The 19,955-nt window shown below is 42.2% G+C and overlaps 1 protein-coding gene across 1 annotated transcript in view; it reads left to right on the top strand.

The window, feature by feature from the left end:
- The window catches only part of LOC110172735 (mitogen-activated protein kinase kinase kinase kinase 5-like), a 39,445-nt gene that overhangs the window by 11,421 nt on the left and 8,069 nt on the right, over positions 1–19,955 (top strand). The window contains exons 5-25 of the mRNA XM_055147827.1: positions 728–783; positions 1,987–2,034; positions 2,555–2,597; positions 3,724–3,796; positions 4,480–4,611; positions 4,806–4,868; positions 5,472–5,553; positions 6,214–6,330; positions 6,409–6,487; positions 6,566–6,618; positions 6,690–6,733; positions 6,804–6,848; positions 7,025–7,142; positions 7,266–7,335; positions 7,455–7,540; positions 11,970–12,011; positions 13,657–13,735; positions 13,962–14,038; positions 14,215–14,275; positions 15,183–15,276; positions 15,406–15,464. Coding sequence (XP_055003802.1) covers positions 728–783; positions 1,987–2,034; positions 2,555–2,597; positions 3,724–3,796; positions 4,480–4,611; positions 4,806–4,868; positions 5,472–5,553; positions 6,214–6,330; positions 6,409–6,487; positions 6,566–6,618; positions 6,690–6,733; positions 6,804–6,848; positions 7,025–7,142; positions 7,266–7,335; positions 7,455–7,540; positions 11,970–12,011; positions 13,657–13,735; positions 13,962–14,038; positions 14,215–14,275; positions 15,183–15,276; positions 15,406–15,464 — 1,521 coding nt within the window. The remainder of the gene's footprint in view (positions 1–727; positions 784–1,986; positions 2,035–2,554; positions 2,598–3,723; positions 3,797–4,479; positions 4,612–4,805; positions 4,869–5,471; positions 5,554–6,213; positions 6,331–6,408; positions 6,488–6,565; positions 6,619–6,689; positions 6,734–6,803; positions 6,849–7,024; positions 7,143–7,265; positions 7,336–7,454; positions 7,541–11,969; positions 12,012–13,656; positions 13,736–13,961; positions 14,039–14,214; positions 14,276–15,182; positions 15,277–15,405; positions 15,465–19,955) is intronic.

Below are 19,955 nucleotides of genomic sequence, written 5' to 3'. Positions count from 1 at the left end.
CGGAGATTATTCTGAATTGGAGAATTTGTGTGAAATAGGACTTTCTATGTCCATGGAATCATGTAGGTTTTGTGATACCTCCAGAAAGTTACACCGTGTTACTTTAAAATGTGTTTAATTATTTATTTGATTATACATCATTCTTCTCATTATAGTTTCAGTAATCTTTAAGGGTAAATTGAAGCGTAATTGGAAAATGATCCGATAAGACAGGGTGTAGAGAGTACATGTGTGGTGACTAATCTCTATACCATATGTTAAAACAAGATCAAGGGTGTGCTGGTAACTGTTGGTTTAGTTTCACTCTAAGTAATACCCATGCCACTTAACTTGATATGAAGTATTATTGATTGATTGATTTGACAGGTGACAATGCAGAAAAAGGTGGTATCCTATTCTCTTGTTCCATTATTTATATTTATAATTCTATCTTATGGGGATGCACATTCAACAGTGCGTAAAGTCCTCACGATGTAGCCTCAGGTGAAAGAAAAGCATGTAGACACTAGGCTCTGCACTCTTGCAGTGCGTTGTCATGAGGATATGTTCGGCGATCAGATGACGAACTCTTACGTGACTGATGGTGCACATTTAGGGTGGCAAAGTGTATGTGAACAAGGCCGAAGCAAAAGTAAACAAGTAGAGTGAACTAAAGCTAGTGCGTCCAGAGATTGCAGATAGTAATGTGTGAAAATGACCTTAGTGAAGTTATGCTGTGTTTGTGCAGTGACAGGGGCCTTATCGGAGCCACAGATCGCCTTCATCTGCAGAGAGATGCTCCAGGTACTGACTCACCACACCACCACACACACAGCTCCTCTACAGTATCAAACTAAAGGACAAACATTATAGTAGTAGTATTGTTTTTTATGTACATTTGAGGCAGTGATAAATGCAATAAAATGCTTGAAAATGACCACTTTTGATGACAATTTGTCAGGCGGACAGACATTTTTGGGTCTTTTAGGATATGTTGAGGGAGATATTTTACAGTAGAAAGGTAGCAAGCCCCAAAATAGTTTTCTGCTAGTTTCCCCCATGTGTCAGGATACACCATGCCAAATTTTAGGGTTATTTAACCATGTATGCAGTTACAGTACCTTAATATTTACAGTTACATAATTTCGCAAATAGCTTTTCTTAAAAAGTGTGTTTTTTGGGCCCGGAGACCAAACGGGGCCGAGTTGGGGTTGGTCCCTATCAACTCGTGATGGCCCAAGATATAAGATAACAGGAAATAATAGTGAAAAAAAGGTAGCAAAAAACATCCTGAGGGGTGGACCTGGCTCCCGGCCTATTATTTATCATACTTGTGTGTGTTTTTAACAACAACCCTCATCATTAGCCTACTTAGTTATATATTGATTGATTCATGCATCTCTGGTTTCACGTACCCCCTATCTCCCCCCACACACTTGTACTTACTGTCCATTCTTAAAAAATCATGAATGAGTGAATAAAAATCTGCTAGGCTACTTGCTATGAGGAAATGTCCCTATGCAGAGGCCTGTCACTGTTATTAAGTCATTCAGATTGATATTGTGGTTGTGTGTATGTGAAAATTATGATTTATGTATTTTATACTTTAATATTAGCTACCGACAAAAAAGCACAATATGTCTTCTTGAATCTACTAATGACAGATATTGCTGTGTGGGTCTTGGACGAGAACTATAGAAAGTTACATGGCAGCATCACACACACAAAAAAGAAACTACTGAAACATGTAAAAGTCCCCCGCCTACAGTTATATCAGACTTTACATCTGTTTTCCACTGACCTTTAATTGTGTCAGGCAATTATAAAGCTATCCTTTTTGTCTTTGGCATTTTTGCAAAACAGTCAGTTTTAGACACCAGAAGATATGGGATAAAAAAAAGCCCACTTGGTACAGTGCTAGTCTAGTTATTGGTTCTGATAAAAGAAGCTGAAATATACACGCTGTTCAATTGGAGAGAGGTTTGAACTGAACTGTGCTGAACTCAGGGCCTGGACTACTTGCACGCTCAGAAGAAGATGCACAGAGACATAAAGGTACTTTTCTACATTCTGCCTTCAAGGTCCTGAATTACTTGATATTGACTCTTGTGAACTTTAAACCAAGTTATAATATTGTTACCTTGTCTGTTAACAGACCTGGACTTGTGTTTTGTTTCATTCACACATTTGAGTATTGTTTATTATTAGTTTGTCTACATCTCCAAAACTCAAAATGCTCTGTTCTCAAGTTAACAGCTACCTTTTACCTTTTGTTCAGTAAAGATTGGATATTCCAGGGCTGAAATCATCCAAATGATTCTAGTGAAGGTGTGTGGAGTTTAAAACACAGCAGAGCACTTCCTCTATTACCACATGACATCACAAGGTATTAGCGAGAAAGATGTTAGCGAGAAAAACACAGCCTAAATTTGCTGGATTTGTGTGTCAAACATGTGTGAATGAAACAAATCAACCCCAGGTATGTGGTGGATTAATATATACAGTAGATCAGAAAATAGTGTAATATGGATCCTTTCAGTTTTCAGAGTAGATCTGAACTGTGTTTGTGCTGCAGGGAGCCAACGTCCTGCTCAACGACATGGGCCAGGTCAAACTAGGTATGTGATTGTGTGCTTGTGTGCTTGTGTGCGGGGGCACACACGCGCACACGCACACACACACACACACACACACACACACACACACACACACACATGCACACGCACGCACACACACTCACACACAGTTCAGGTAAACACATGTGTTTTGACTTTAAGAGGCAACTTCATTGAAGCTTCATTGCTTACAGTGCACTGTTGATCTGCCCATAGTGTAAATTGTGTATCAAATTCTAGTTTCCTTTATTTTAATGCATGCCCTTATTTTTTATTTTATCATAGTTTATGTGTAATCTCTCAGTCATCCAGGCAGGATCTACTGCAAAAGAAACTGAAAAACAGAGAATAACACACTATTTCTTTATAGTTTATCAGCTAGCTCTGTTGAGCTTCACAAAGTGTTAATTGTGCCTGAGTCATATTAACATTAAGAGGCCTGAACGATTATGCAGTCCGACCAGAAATGAAGAAGCTGCTTGGATGAACAGTGAAATATTTTCAGTAATAATAATAATAATAATAATAATGCATCAGTTTTATATAGTGTTTTTTTGGACACTCAAAGACGCTTTACAGAGCATTAGTCATTCACTCCGTACCCGGTGGTGGTAAGCTAATATTGTAGCCACAGCTGCCCTGGAGTAAAGTGATGGAAGCATGGCTGCCAATCTGCACCATCGACTCCTCCGACCACCACTATCACACATGCACTACTTTCATATTAGGCAATGTGGGTGAAGTGCCTTGCCTAAGGACACAGTTTTTACATCTGGCGCCCCACTGTGGCACCTGATTTTCCCAGTAGTCTCTCATCCAAATACTAACCAGGCTCAGCCTTGCTTAGCTTCTGAGATCTGATGGGATCAGGGTTTGACAAGCTGGTATGGCCATTTACAGCATAACTCTAAAGCACGAGTGTGAAACTTGTTCACAGACAATGGCAATAAAACTGATTATAAATAGGTTAAAGTCAGCCATGTAAAGGCTGGCCAGCTGGAGAGGTGGGTGGGAAAAGTGTCTACAGTGTGAAATCACAGTATGGCGATTTGCCCTACATTTAAAGAATAGCTGAATTTTTGTTCACCATGTCATCAGCCTTATGTAAACCTGTTATGTTTGTGTGCAGCTGATTTTGGGATTTCGGCGCAGATCACTGCCACTCTAGCCCGCCGCATGTCCTTCATTGGAACTCCATACTGGTGGGTTCTAAGACCTGGTGCAGTTCCTGCACCTGCTTTATGCTGTGTGTGTGAATATGCCATGGGATAAAGTGACTGGGAGCCACATTTTCAAGATGCATTTGAAGCTGTTAAAGGGGTATTATGGGGTTGTAGGGGGTTATGATACAAAATCAACTTGAGGTTTCTAACATGTTATTCCGTTGTTCCCTCATCAAAAACAAAAGGTATATGTCATCTATGTTTCAGTAGTTTAGCTATCTCTCTGAGGCCCTATTTGAACTCTTGTTATGGTTATCTGTAGAGATAGATCGATGTATCCTGTCCAGAGCTCAGCCTATAAACCTATGCCACATGACAATTTTCCATAAATATACAAATTCATGATGCAAAACTATACACAATAACTTTACAAACCTGATGTGATGTGCAGTAGTTTCATTAGCGGGATGCACACTGATTGTGTTGTGATAGTGCTCTGAAGGGGGAGTGACTGTTTTCAGCAATTTGCAAACTAACTAAAGTTAACATGGTGATATTATGTGTTAGCGCCCCATAGAAAATACCCCCTCTTTAAGCTAAACATGTATCTAATACATCTTATACTACCTGCTGATGTACTGTTTATTTGATAGCCTCATAAATAGTCTGTCAGCTCGGCTCCAGAGTATGTAGTAAAAGTGTCTTCCTTGTGCCTGTGTTAGGATGGCTCCAGAGGTGGCTGCAGTGGAGATTAAAGGAGGCTACAATGAGCTGTGTGACATCTGGTCTCTAGGGATCACTGCCATCGAGCTCGCCGAGCTACAGCCCCCTCTGTTTGACCTGCACCCACTCAGGTACAGCCCCAAGCACACACACATGCAACTTTCAACACACACACACACACACCTCCAAAACACACACATATGCAACTCCCCACACTCACACACACACATGCACGCACCCCACAACAACTTCCACACACACGTCTTCGTCCACACTTCTTACGTGTCTTCAGCCCTGGATAACTGTAAGCACACTCTCTTTACAGGGTCTTGTTCCTCATGTCCAAGAGCGGATACCAGCCTCCAAAACTCAAGGACAAATCCAAATGGTAAACACTACATTGGCATTATGTTTTGTCATAGTCATGACTGAGCAAGGGTACGCTTCCAGCTCAATCGGCTCTTCACTTTCTATTCAGAAAAACTTTTTCCCTTTCTCTTTAACTGCTGCTGTCAGATTTGTCATTTTGTTCTTAAAATGTTCATATTAACCTGCTCTACATGATCCTGGGGTTTATTTTGGTATTTTATTTGTGAATCAAGATATGAATATAACAGACAAATTCCTTTTTTCCCCAAGGTCACTTCCACTAGAGTTAGAAAACAGGTTTGATTGACAGAGTTGTCTTCAGCAGCCTCACATATTTGCAGTTAGCAGATAGCAAATATGGAAATTGGCTCCAAATTCTCCCTTTTAACCACTAGGCTCAACAAGCTTCATTTAACTGGGTGAAGTCACAGACCCTTAGTCCACTTCTTTATGCAGTCTGTGGTCATAGTACAATTTTTATGGGATGCATTTTAGCTCCAAACTGCAAGTGAAGACCAGACAGCACGATAGCACTAATGTAGTTCCAGTGTACTGTTGACTGTTTCTCATGTTGTGACAGTGTGCTAGGAGCAGACTCTGGTTTCACATTCTCTGTTTTCAGGTCTTCTACATTCTATAACTTTGTGAAGGCCATGTTGGTGAAGAAGCCCAGTAAGAGACCCAGTGCTTCCAAGATGCTCACAGTGAGTATGGCCCTCATTTCCCACTCATGTCTCCTAGGAGCTCATGTAGATCTCTGAGGAAGAAGGACTAGTTTTTTGGGTAAATGCTAATTTGAACCCAGTTTTATTAAACTAGAAGTAAATCAAGAATAAACTGTCTTTAAAGAACTTAAAATACTTTTATACGGCACCATGCAAGTAGAATAATAATATGGCTGTAATAAGTGGATAGGTGACTTGATACTGAATACCAATTCCAATACCACAATGATAATAAGAAACAAACTTTTAAGACAATAGAATGTAATTTTCAAGATTACATTGTAGTACTTTCTTTTTTATTAGCATGTGGCTTTATACCTGTGTAATCTCTCAATGGTCCAGGTAGGGTCCATAGTGGTCCATGGGTATACATAAACTAGTCTATGTGTTCTTATACTTGTTCTGATATAGCTCTTGATGGTTCTTAAGAGGACAGAGAGTCTCTCACAAAGTGAGGTAGATCAGCGTCTGGATAGTGTTTAAGGCGCTGGAGAAATCACAGAACACAGATTGGTGTACTCCCAGGGCAGATAGTATATAATCAGAATATTGGGATAAGGACCACTTGCAGGGGAGGATTTGAAGTTGTTTTGTTGTACTCCAGACTGCTCTAAAGTCTCTCTCTGTGGTTTCTGTCAGAACCCATTTGTGATACAGCGTGGTCTGAACCAAGAACTTACCCTGGAGCTCCTGGATTGTTATCGGCATCCAGAAAAACTGAAAACCTGTGTGGCAACTGATGATGATGATATAGAGGTACATGCTCCTCGCCTGTAGGATAGCAGTAACATAAACAGATGAACTAATTGTCATTCACTGTTTTTCCAAATGAAGGTGGTCCCTGGCTCTTTAAGGAGGATCCAGTCTTTTCACAAACACAGGCTAGCAGAGCGCACCAGCTCAGACACACACAGTGAGTGCACACCACATGAGCTGTTCCAACATTTGAACTGGTAGATAATGTGTAACTCCATTTGCATGTGCCTGGCAGTGGACTGCACCACCCAGAGGCCCATCAAACGTGGCTCTGACCATCGTGCCACAGTAAGATTCTGTACACTGTGCAAGCCCAATTCAATAGTGTCAGTTTGGAATTTACCAGCATGTCTCCACAGGTGCAGCCTTTAGAGCTGAGCCGCTGTAACCAGACTTCTACCAGGTAAATGAGCTTGCTCACCACACCCAACACAACCAGTAAGCTAACACACTAATGCACTGTCTGTCTGCAGGACCCAGGATTCGGACTCAGACGACGATTATGATGATATTGACGTGTACGGAATATATACTACATTCTTAAGAATATGAAGGCATCAGTCAAATCATTTTGTTCCATCTAGACCTGAAAAGTTGATTTTCCTGACCTGTAGCCAGCATTAACTCTCACTGGTGTTATAATTTGCATATGTGCATTAATGACAATGTTGCCGTGTGCTTCTGACCCTTTCAGGCCAACCTTACAACCCCACAGATCCCCACACAACAGCCAACTCCCCATGTCTCCACCTTCAGACAGCAGATCCCTGATCTTTGACACAGCATACACCACTAGACCCCCCACTCCCTCCTAAGGTCCCACACATTTGCTGCACTCACATTAAAGCTGGCTTCATATTTGGGACTATTCTTGATCTTCCTGTTGTCTTTACAGAGCAAACTGAGCAGCGGCTCTGAGGACAGCCTGACTGAAGAGCACTCCAGACCTGCTTCCTTCTCTAGCAGATCACCCCCTATCCCCCCCTCGCCACGTCAACCACTCAGGTTTGAACATTTCCTCCAATCCGTAAACACTGTGTTCATAAACATAATCAGAGGAACTGTTCAGCGGCCTGTCCAGCCTGTTCAATCAAATGTATCTTTCATTTCTTCTTTTTGCACAGGTCTGAGTGCACAGCTCAGCTCTCCGGCAGTCCTTCGGCCTCCTGAACTGCCTCCCAAAGGACGTCGACATCAGCTCACAGCCAAGGTAACCCCAACTGCACTCCTGTAGTCTTTGCTGAACCTCAGTGAAGTAGTGCTTATCTCAAATTCATCGATTATTCCTCTGCTGAATAGTAATATAATATTTGTGTAAAGGTGTCAAACTTATTACTGGGAAAACTGTATCCATTGAATGTCTTACTTGTCTTGGGTCATGGGCACGTAGTAGCTGGTGCCCTTCCAGATAGGGAAAGTTAATTTTTCTGTTGCCTCTGTGTACAATTAGGCATTATTATTATTGGCCCGAGCCAGTAACGTAGTAACTGGTGAGGGCTATTGTTCTTCGTCGGTTTCTTTTTATTATTATTCTTTTTCTGACCAAATATTCGCATTTTTGACCCCCTGAACATTGACGAAAAGTCCCCAAACTGGGTATCAGATCGACCGGCCCATCGAAAAATTTTATAAAATGGGCATCGCGACAATGACTGAAGTGACCTGACTCAACAGCGCCGCCTAGAATTGGACCCCTATGGGAATAGGGACAGGCAAAATTTGTCGCAGGGAAATGAAATTCGGGACAGTGATACAGAACAATGAGACAAGCCAAAAGATGAACTGGAGCATGACCCTATGACAAACAGGAAGTCAGCCATATTGGATCAAACATTCGCTGCCGTTTTGACTTGGGTGTCTACAAAAAGATTCAAGTCCCAAATGAGCTCAGATTTGACATGTTACATCTTCAGACATAGGCAACGTTTACATGTAGCTGGGTATTTTGAGAAACGAATATTTCCCTCCCTCCGTTTTCCAAAATAACATCGTGCACACAGCATCGTTTTCAAAAAAGTTTCCGTTTACATCAACCCAGATAAATACGACATCGAACACTGTTAGAACTACACCGAGCCTCTGGGCGACACCTGGATTAGACTCAAACCTGTAGCATTTATTTCATTACAGCTGGGCCTGGTCAAGCAGAAGTATACAGCAAGGCTAAAAATTCAAATTAATGCATCTGATATAAAAATGTATTCAACAGATAGCATACTACAGATAGCGTACTCTAGTTTATGAAACTGTTTACCTTTTTTCTGTAGCATTTTTGGTTCTAAAGTTACATGTGTTTTAATCAGACCATGTATGAAACATGGAACAAAAATTATTTCCCAAATTTCAAAGACCTGCAAATCATGTCAATAAATTGATGTATTTCATCATATCTTGTGTTATTCCATCTTTGAACTGTTGATGAAGGTACATGATTTTTCAAAAAAAAATTATTTAAAATGATAAAAATTAGCTTGGAAGGACTGACATATTTTATAGAAATAGTTTCCTTTCATTTTGAAGTAATATTAAAGTATTCGGAAGAAAAAAGCTGACAAATTATGCAAAATCATGCACCTTCTACTTGCTTGCACAATTTTCCCTCTGTTACTTTTCCCTCCGTTACCATGACCTTTCTTAATAAAAAATGTCATTACTCAAAAAGTAAGAGGTTTTTCAACCTAATCTTGTACCATATGGTAGAAAACTATATGAAGCAAATATTCAAACCAGTTTGTTAAGGATATGTAAGTGAGAACCGCTAGTTATCACTGTTTTTATATTTATTGCCCAAAACGTGCTGCATATTTCATTCCCTCCATTACCGACATGAGTTTTTAATTTTTTGTCAACAACTTGAAAGAATATCATAGGTTTAACTTTACCCTGTTGGAGTGTTAACTCTTTCCTACATTCTAATACCTTACTTATTTCAATAGTCCCTCTAGTTTCTGAATAAGAGGTATTTGAATGTAAAAAATCTGCCCCTGTTTCCCTCCGTTACCACTTGACCGGACCCAGTTGTAAGTAGGCTATTACTCACAAATACCTTGAAAAATGTGCATTAGTGAGTGGGCTCGCTTCTCCGGAGATCGGTTAAAGAAGTGTCAAAATCACTGACCTCCGAGCCCTTGTTCATCTCTAGTCATGGATCTCATCCATCAGCTGTGTGTGCAAATGCAAACACATGAAAAGTATTTCAGCAGAACAAACAGATGAACTGAAGTGGGGGGTGGTGTCCTCCACCTGAGAAGCGCTTTCCCTGGAAAAAAAAAATCACGTGGGTGGACGGACCACTCAGAACAACATATAACGAATCAAACGGGACTCATGCTTCTGTCCGGATGCTGCACCACCTCGGAACCAGCCGCAATCGAGCTTGGAGGACCGGAGCAGCCCGTCCGGACCTGTGGTCCACAGCACATTCTCGCTTTTCCCGCACGGAACCAGCGCACAGATGACTGCACTGAAGCACTCGGACCCAGTCCTTTGTGCGCTGGTCTTGCTCGCCCCCGTCTGGAACCAGGACATGGAGGACGAAGCCTCCAGACAATCTGACCAACACTGGACCCAAAGCCCCATCTTGAGGAGCTGCGCGCTGCAGTGATGCTCCCGTGTGTTTGGCGCTGCTGCCCGAGCTCAGAGCTTCTGCTCCGGGCTGATGTGCTGATGTTGCTGTTTTATGAGTGCTCCTGTGCACAATCAGAAGAAATGCGTCGGTCGCACTGTCAGCGCGTCAGCTCCTAAAACTCAGTTTATCTCAGTTTACACACAAACGTGAAACCGGAGTTTTCCAAAATCTCCACTCTAGCCGGAGTTTTTAGAAAGATTAGTTTTCAGAGGTGAATTCGCCATTTGCGTGTAAAAGCTGTGTAGAAGGGAAATGTCTCCGTTTTTAAAAATACCCAGGTACGTGTAAACGGGGCCATAAACTCACAAAAATGCATCAGAAGGTTTTTTGATACTTCTTACGGTTTGCCCGTAGCACGCTGGCGAAAAACACCTTCATTTCCTGTTTCTTCTGTGACCTGTCACGGCCACAGGCATTGGCCTAGAGAGCTCAAATTCAAATCACAATTGCGTGATCCAGGCCTGAATGTAATGAAATATGAAATCTAATAAAACTGAACTCTATAGCGCCCCCTTGCATAGACATGAAACATCAACATTATCGGATTTGTACCAAATTCGGGGATTAAATTCTATGCACGATTACAAGCAAAAAAGTCTATTACGGACATGGTACATTTTTCACATTTGGCCAGCAGGGGCACAAAGAAAAAAAATTAAAAATACTTTAAAAATAATTACACACACAGGCTTAGTGCGAACATGCTGAAATTTGAATCATTAATGCGTGATTAAGGTCTGAATATAATACACTGTAAAACATATGAAAACTGAACTCCATAGCGCCCCCTACCATAGACATGAAACGTCAACAATTTGTACCAAATTCAGGGATTAAGTTCTACGCATGACTACTAGCAAAAAATTATATTATGGACATGGGGCATTTTCCACTGTTGGCCAGCAGGGGCACCAAGACTCCCCCCAAAAATAGTTAAAAAATTATTACACCCACAGGCTTAATCCAAATGTGCTGAAATTTGAATCACTAATTCGTGATTTTGGTCTGATTATAATACACTATAAACTATATGAAAAATTTACACTATAGCGCCCCCTAGCATAAACATTAATGTCAACATTTTCGGACTTGTACCAAATTCAGGGATTATATTCTATGCATGATTGTGAGCAAAAAAGTATATTACGGATATTGGGCATTTTTCACGGTTGGCCAGTAGGGGCGCAATGACTCCTCAGAAACATTTAAAGGTGCATTATGTAATTTTTGTAACAGATGAGCTGTTGGTCTGGGCAGCTGTCGGGAAGAGAGAGTGTCAAGCCGAGGTGGTCGCGAGTCCCCCGCGGTCACGTGGGAGGGGGGTGCGCGCCGGGGTGAGGGCCACCATCGCTACACGCGACTTTAATTTTTTATTTAAATTTTTTTACTGATCCTTTAATATAAAATTCAATTCAATTCTGATAAATCAATTTAAATAAGGTCTCCATCAACAACCCATCAAGGTTAATGTCTTTTTGCATTATCCCTGATCAGATAAATACATTAGAAATTCTAACTGAAGTGACTTTGTGGAAAAATGGACATAAGAAAGCCTAGACCTACTGCATGAGCCTGGCATCCTTACTGGTGCTCTATATTTTATATACAGAGAATTATCACCCACTCTGGTGCAGTCTTGGGCTAAACTCAGGGTAATCTGAAGTTTGTTGGTTTGTTTTAGTGACATAAGGGAAAGAGATGGGATCATTTAGAACAAAATCCAACTTTCCTCCCCTCAGATGAACATAGTTTAGTGCTTAACTAATGGAGCTTGACTGACCCACAACTTCCTCATTCATTTTCCCACAGGTTTTTGTGAAAAGAATTGAGATGTACTTGCTTTTATTGTTGAAAAATGGCTGCAAGACTGTTTTTATCCATACATGTATGACCTGGAGTTCTGCAGGTCATACCTTCAATTTAGCATTTACACTGACACTACACTCACAGCAGACTTGTCATGTCATTTAATACCTACATTTACTCCATTTGAAGTGCTTATTTATTTCAGGATGCTGTGGAGTGTGTTAGCCCTGTCATTAAGAAACGTCCGGTGAGTGAATCAGTACACTCTCAACAAGAGCACTACACTCACAACAAGAGCACTACACTCCCGACAAGAGCACTACACTCCCGACAAGAGCACTACACTCACAACAAGAGCACTACACTCACAACAAGAGCACTACACTCCCGACAAGAGCACTACACTCCCGACAAGAGCACTACACTCACAACAAGAGCACTACACTCTCAACAAGAGCACTACACTCACAACAAGAGCACTACACTCACAACAAGAGCGCTACACTCCCGACAAGAGCGCTACACTCACGACAAGAGCGCTACACTCCCGACAAGAGCGCTACACTCACGACAAGAGCGCTACACTCACGACAAGAGCGCTACACTCACGACAAGAGCGCTACACTCACAACAAGAGCACTACGCTCCCGATAAGGGCGCTACGCTCCCGACAAGAGCGCTACACTCCCGACAAGAGCACTACACTCCCGACAAGAGCACTACACTCACAGCAAGAGCACTACACTCCCGACAAGAGCGCTACACTCCCGACAAGAGCGCTACACTCACAGCAAGAGCACTACACTCACAACAAGAGCACTACACTAACAACAAGAGCACTACACTCCCAACAAGAGCACTACACCCCCGACAAGAGCACTACACTCACAACAAGAGCACTACACTCCCGACAAGAGCACTACACTCCCGACAAGAGCACTACACTCACAGCAAGAGCACTACACTCACAAGAGCGCTACATTCACAACAAGAGTGCTACACTCACAAGAGCGCTACACTCACAACAAGAGCACTACACTCCCGACAAGAGCACTACACTCCCGACAAGAGCACTACACTCCCGACAAGAGCACTACACTCCCGACAAGAGCACTACACTCCCGACAAGAGCACTACACTCACAGCAAGAGCACTACACTCACAAGAGCGCTACATTCACAACAAGAGTGCTACACTCACAAGAGCGCTACACTCACAACAAGAGCACTACACTCCCGACAAGAGCACTACACCCCCGACAAGAGCACTACACTCCCGACAAGAGCACTACACTCCCGACAAGAGCATTACACTCACAACAAGAGCACTACACTCCCGACAAGAGCACTACACTCACAACAAGAGCACTACACTCCCGACAAGAGCACTACACTCCCGACAAGAGCACTACACTCACAGCAAGAGCACTACACTCACAAGAGCGCTACATTCACAACAAGAGTGCTACACTCACAAGAGCGCTACACTCCCGACAAGAGCACTACACTCCCGACAAGAGCACTACACTCCCGACAAGAGCACTACACTCCCGACAAGAGCACTACACTCCCGACAAGAGCACTACACTCCCGACAAGAGCATTACACTCACAACAAGAGCGCTACACTCCCGACAAGAGCGCTACACTCACAACAAGAGCGCTACACTCCCAGCAAGAGCGCTACACTCACAAGAGCGCTACACTCCCGACAAGAGCGCTACACTCCCGACAAGAGCGCTGCACTCCCAACAAGAGCGCTGCACTCCCAACAAGAGCGCTACACTCCCAACAAGAGCGCTACACTCCCGACAAGAGCACCACTTATACAAGATTGGGCACCACACTCACTACAAAAGAATTTGGTCATACTGTATTTGTGTTTCCTGCCCAGGTCCACTTTAAGAAGGTCTTCCACGGGTGTCCTCTGAAGATCCACTGCTCAAGCACATGGGAACACCCAGCCAACAAAGGTACACTTCCCTCAAACCTGCTGCCTTGTCTCCCTCTTTCTGTTTGTGTGTGTGCGCGCGCGCGCGTGTGTGCGTGCGTACGTGTGTGTGCACGCGTTCATGTGTGTACGCATGTGTGCGCGCTTGCGTGTGTGCGTGTGTGTGCGTGCGTGTGTGTGCGTGTGCGTATGTGTGTGAGTGCGCCTGCTCTCCTGTGTTCTTTCGGTTTGACTTTATTGTTCTCCAGACCAGCACTTGATCCTGGGGGCTGAGGAGGGTATTTACACACTCAACCTGAACAGCGCTGAGGCCACCATGGAGCTGGTAACTAGAACAGTGTTTAAAGTGTACTATAGTGTAGTGGGTGTGTTGGTCTTAGGCATCATATTCAGTTCATCATTTATGGAAGGATGGAATTATGGTGCAGGAGCTGGACTAAAACAAGTGTAAAACCAGCTCATATGTCGAGTTTCTGAATTAACCGCTTCTCTGTCTCTCAGCTGTATCCAGGGAAGTGCACCTGGGTCTACCACATCAACAACGTCCTCATGTCCGTGTCAGGTAACATATGGAGCTCATGTTCTGCTTTATACAAACCTACTCAAGTGGAAAACCTAGCACTAAATGCTACTCAGGTGCCTAAATTCCTGGAATTGTGTTTTGTTTCATTCACAATTTGTTTAATTTTATTCATGTTTGAGTAATCTCCAAAAGCTCAAAATGCTCTGTTCCACCTCAAGCTCTGATGTGGTAAAATAACAGGTGTGACAAGAAAACTTAAGTTATTGCCTTTTTAAAAATATTTGTATTTTATCTTCTGTTCATTTGAGATCGCCACAGAAATTTTACAGTATCTTCCGACTCACCAAGACACAAAGAACTATCAACAAGGTTCAAACAATAGCTGTTATTTGAAAGATTTTCAACTCCAGTGCTGCACATTTTTTATTATTTTAGTGAAGGTGTATTGAGTTTAAAAACACAGTGGAGCACTTCCTGTATTACATCTTGATGATATCACAAGGTGGAACTGGATGTCTTCACTTTGAGAGAAGAACACAATATGCTTGGTGGGCCAACTGTCATGATTTCTCTATTTATTACACTATTTTCTGATTTATGTAATAGTGTTGTTTCCTCATCACAAACAGACCTGGAGTTGTGTTTTGTTTCATTCACACGTTTAAAACACAAGCCCTGCATATTTAGGCCGAGTTCTTCTCTCAAACAGAAAACCCTCTGTTCCACCTTGTGATGTCATAAGATAATACAGGAAGTGCTCCAATATGTTTTTAAACTCCATACACCTTCATTAAAATCATTTGGAAGAAGACCATTTTGAGCTTTGGAGAAGCACACAGACTAATAATAAAGGCTTATTTCTAACGTATGTGAATGTTTAACATAGGACCTTTAAACAATGCACATTTACTATAAAGTGTGTGACATTTGGTCATGCATGTTTTAGGTAAGTCCTCACAGCTTCACTCACACTCTCTCAAAGAGCTGTACGAGCAGGCACGCCGAGACCAGCGCATACCCACTCACCGCCTGCTGCCCAGGTACTTACCCCAACCTGCCCCCTCTGTCCCCCTGTGTCCTCATTGTATTCTCTGTCTCCCACAATAGTCTCAATGTTTCCCATGTCCTCATAGTGTTCTCATGCTCTTCTGTCCTGTTTGTATCCTCAGGAAGCTTGCAGTGACCACTAAAATCCCTGATACCAAAGGATGCCGGACATGCTCTGCTGGTAAGACTTTACTTTACTGACCACTTGAAAAACAGGACTTGTTAATTTTAAATGTTTGCAGTGGTCCAAAGTGTTGTAGAAGTTTTCAGCTTTTCCAAGAAAGGGTGGAAGTAAAAGGCTAGAGACCAACTGGACTTCTTAAGCAGCAGAAGTTTATTTACCATCAATAATACAGGCCCGGGGGACTTGAAAAGTCAACATAGTATGATTCAAAAGTGAACATAGTATGATCTTTGAGTGTTCAAGACCCTTCACTGTGTTTCCACAGGAGGAGCTTTATAAAGTGAGTGTGGTGAGACTATGAAGGCCAGTAGATACCGGTTAGACAGCAATGTGCCACAGTTGAAGGTATGCCAATGGTATGCCGGTGGAAGATGATTCTGTTACTATAGTTCGGGTGAGCCAGGGTGAAACTGAGAAATGTACATGGAGGATAAATTACTTAAATTCTCTTACTGTTCCTCCCTTTTGAAACCCTTTCTACTGGTTTCAACTAAACACTGAAATGAATATCTATCTTAGAAGCATACTCAGACTGGAACACTCAATCAGCCACATAAACAAATAGCAATAATTGAATAGCCATAGCAAAATCAACATCAACATTACAACATCAACATTGTGGCCCATGATGAATTTGAATGACCCCCTCCCAGGGGCCCCAAAAGCACCGAGACATGTTCTTCATTAGCTACACCAACCACCCAATCCGTGTGAATACTGTCATTAACAAAAAAAAAACATGTATCAACTGCTAAAGAGATACTATAGAAGGGGACACTGAGAGCCAAACCTCAGTTCGCAAACCTAAGAGCCAACTGTCAGGGAACAGTAAAAGTCTAAGACTCAGGTCCATGTTCAGGTCCGTGTTCTTCTCATTGAACAGATGACTGCATCAGTGCATGCCAGCAATAAAGTCCATTGCAATGTATTGCATTAGAAATAATTCGGGTCTATTATCTCAAGGGTCACGAGGGTCATGCCCTTATGTCACGGATCTTGTGGGATTATTCTACCCACACCACAAGTTCCCTAACAGGTATAATCCCAAGAAACGATTTTCTTCATTTTTAAACAATCTTCTTAGAACACCTCAAGTAATGGTTTATTGACAATGGGTATGTAGCATTAGCTTAGCTTCTTAATTTAGCTTGTCACATCACAATACTCTTTATTGAGACAGACAAAGCCTTTATTGTTCAGACATTCAACATAAAACAAAATAAAACACATCAAAACACAAGATAAAATAAGTAATATTAAAGTTTTCTTAAGCAAATCGATAACTGAAATTTACTGAATAAACAAGTCAAAATATTCAATGAGTAAAATGAAATTGAGACTAGACCAAATCAGTAAAATCAAAATGCTGAAACTTAAAGTGAAATAAGTAAATATTAAAATGTAAAAGCAAAACTTAAAATTTTAATTTAAATAAATTAATAGATTAAGTAAATAATTAAATGAAGTAAATAAGTAAAATTAAAACAAATAAAATTATGTAAAATAAATATTAAAGTAAATAATAATAAAGTGAAAAAAAAAAAAAAGTTAAATAAAAATAAAACCAGTTCTTGATTGGCCAGGTCATTATTTACCTTGGATAGGATCTGTGTGGTGGCCCTGGAGTTGAGCTGGATGTTTTCCCAACTAATTGGACTGGTCGGTGTGTGACCAGTACACCACTCCACCAAGTAGGAGGAGTGCAAGTAGTAGTAGGATCACCATTCTACTGCACACTCATGCTTGGGCCCTCTGGCAGAGGAGCAGGAGGGTTTTGTCTTTCCCCCTCTCCCTTCTCTGGCACCGGGACCTTTTGGCATCGCGTGGTGTATATCCATTCTAGCCTCCCCTGCATCTTAACAGCTGTCCGTGTGGTCAGTGACAGCAGGTATGGCCCCTTCCACCTGGGAAGAAGAGAACAATTCTCCAATGTTTTAATTAGTACAAAATAACCTGGTACACAAGTGTATGTCTTCTCCTCAGAAGGCCTCAGGACCCTATTTTGAGCCTGTAAATGAAATCTCCTGGTTACATCAACAAGTGCTTTGACATAGTCAGCAAGGTACTCCTCAGTCCATAACAAGGTGATTTTATGAGGTGAAAGTGAAGGACTTACCTCAGTGGACATGGGTCTCCCAACAAGACCTCATGTGGACTCAGCCCTGTTGTTCTGTTGGGTGAGCTTCTAATAGAATAAAACACAATGGGCAATGCATCTGGCCATTTAATTGTGCTCTTAAATTGTGACAGTCATTCTCTCAACATAAGTTGAACTTAGTGGGTACCATGGAACATGCAAAGCCCATTCAAAACCCAAAACCTTTGACAAAGGCCGAGTTACTTTTGAGCCAAAGGCTGGTCCTCTGTCACTATTAATGTATTGTGGCACTCCAAACCGGGGGATAACTTCTTTCATGAGACACTTTAGCACTGTCACTGCATCCTCCTTGCGTACTGAAAACGCTTCCACCCATTTAGAAAAAGCGTCAGTGATTACTAACAAGTATTTGAATCCCTGACAGGGTGGTATGTGTGTGAAGTCTATCTGCAGGCTTGTGAATGGTCCTCTTGGCATAGGAAGATGGTTGTGTCATGCCTTTCTTGTTTAGAAGGCAAATCATGCATCTCTGTACAAGATCCTGTGGCATTTTTGATTGTCCTGGTGCAAGCCATTGTGCTAAGATGTTCTGTGAAATTGCAGATTTTCCTGCATGTAAAGGTCCGTGAGCTACACAAACCAATATACGGAGGACAGACAGGCCGGCTGTCTGGACTGGGCCACAAGCCCAACTCCTCATCACTTTTACAGGCACTCCATATCCAAATCCTTTTCTCCTTTTTATCAGCACCGTTTTGTAAATACACAACATCATTAATGGAAGGCAAAGCAAATGGTTCGGGCGGCTGTACGCTGGTACACTGGATTACAGTGAGGGAAGAGAAAATGGCTGCTTGTTGCTTGTTTAGCTGTATTTTCAGTTAGCGTATTTCCACGTGCGTCAGGCTCAGTACCATTAGTGTGAGCTTCACATTTTTCAATTACTCCTACAAAATTATGTTCATCATCAGTTGCTGAAACTGGTAAAAGAGTGGCGGGGTTAAGGGGAGGTGAGCGTTTAAGCTTAATGATGACCTTTTAAGTGGCCATACCAGCTTGTCAAAGGCTGATCAGATCTCAGAAGCTAAGCAGGGCTGGGCCTGGTTAGTACTTGGATGAGAGACCACTGGAAAAATCAGGTGCCACAGTGGGGTGCCAGTGGCAAAAACTGTCATTGTGTCCGTAGGCAAGTATGAAAGTGGAGTGTGCGTGAGTGATGATGGTGGTCAGAAGGGCCCAGATTGGAAGCCTTGCTTCCGTCAGTCTGCCCCAGGGCAGGTGTGGCTCCAATAGTAGCTTATCACCACCAAGTGTGGAGTGAACGAACAATGAGCAGTAAAGCGCTTTGGGCAACTAGAAAGGCGCTATATAAATGCAATGATTAATTAATTAATTAATTAATTAGGACCTCTGAGGCAAAGCCTTCGCTCTCACTGACGGGGAGGTGGAATGGCTGCATATACTCTAGCAGACCAATCGCTGCAGCAGAGAAGAGAGCATGTTTAATATCCTCAAGTGCTTTACACCATTAATTTGTTTATACAACATTCTTTGGTGGAGCTTGTAAAGTGGCTGAGCAGAGCATAGTCAGCCAGTTAGCCATACCCAAAAATGATAACAAGTCTTTCTTTGTCTTTGTTGGATCCATATTGAGCAATGGTTTCACTCTGTCTGGTGACAAAAGTCTGTGACCTTTATTGAGTAAATGTCCTAAATATTTTATCTGTGGTTGATAAAATTGTAGTTTGGCCGATGATGCTCTGTCCCCACGCTCTGCCAAGTGTTTCATGAGTGCAACAGAGTCAACTCGACAAGCCTCCTCTGACAATGAGGCTATCAACAGATTGTCAGCATACTGCAGAAGTGTGGACCCCCCTGGGAGGCCAGGTCATCAAAATCATGCTTAACTGCTGTTGCATACAGTGCAGTACTCTCACAGTAACCTCGAGGGGTTCTAGTCCTGCTTTGTTGGGCCTCCTTCAAAATAAATGCAATGTCTGGGTGCAACAGAATTGAGAAAATGGCCAAACATAGATCAATGATTGTGTAGTGGCTAGATTTAAATGGTAAAGAAACTAGGACTGAATTGACATCCGTAACAGCTGGTGCAGCTGGAGTGACAATATCATTGATTGCTGTTAAATCTTGAACAAAATGCCAATCATCAGGTCGACCGGCCTTCTCTAGAGGCAGAATAGGTGTATTACATGGGCTGAACATTTTGACAAGCACAACTTGCTCTAAAAGTGATTCTATAACACCTTCTATGCCTTTGACAGCTCTTGGAGAAAGCCTATATTGCCTTATTCTAGGCAACTGAGCACTGGCCTTGAGAGTCACTCTATAAGGAGGTGCCCACGTGATTTTTAGTTTTGCTCACAATGTGGGGG

The sequence above is a fragment of the Boleophthalmus pectinirostris genome, unplaced genomic scaffold (genome assembly GCF_026225935.1).
Source record: "Boleophthalmus pectinirostris isolate CB_2022bp ecotype Guang Dong unplaced genomic scaffold, ASM2622593v1 HiC_scaffold_9, whole genome shotgun sequence".
Classification (NCBI taxonomy): Eukaryota; Metazoa; Chordata; class Actinopteri; order Gobiiformes; family Gobiidae; genus Boleophthalmus; species Boleophthalmus pectinirostris.
The sequence above is the reverse complement of the archived record's forward strand: the minus strand, read 5'-3'. Positions and strand labels throughout refer to the sequence as shown.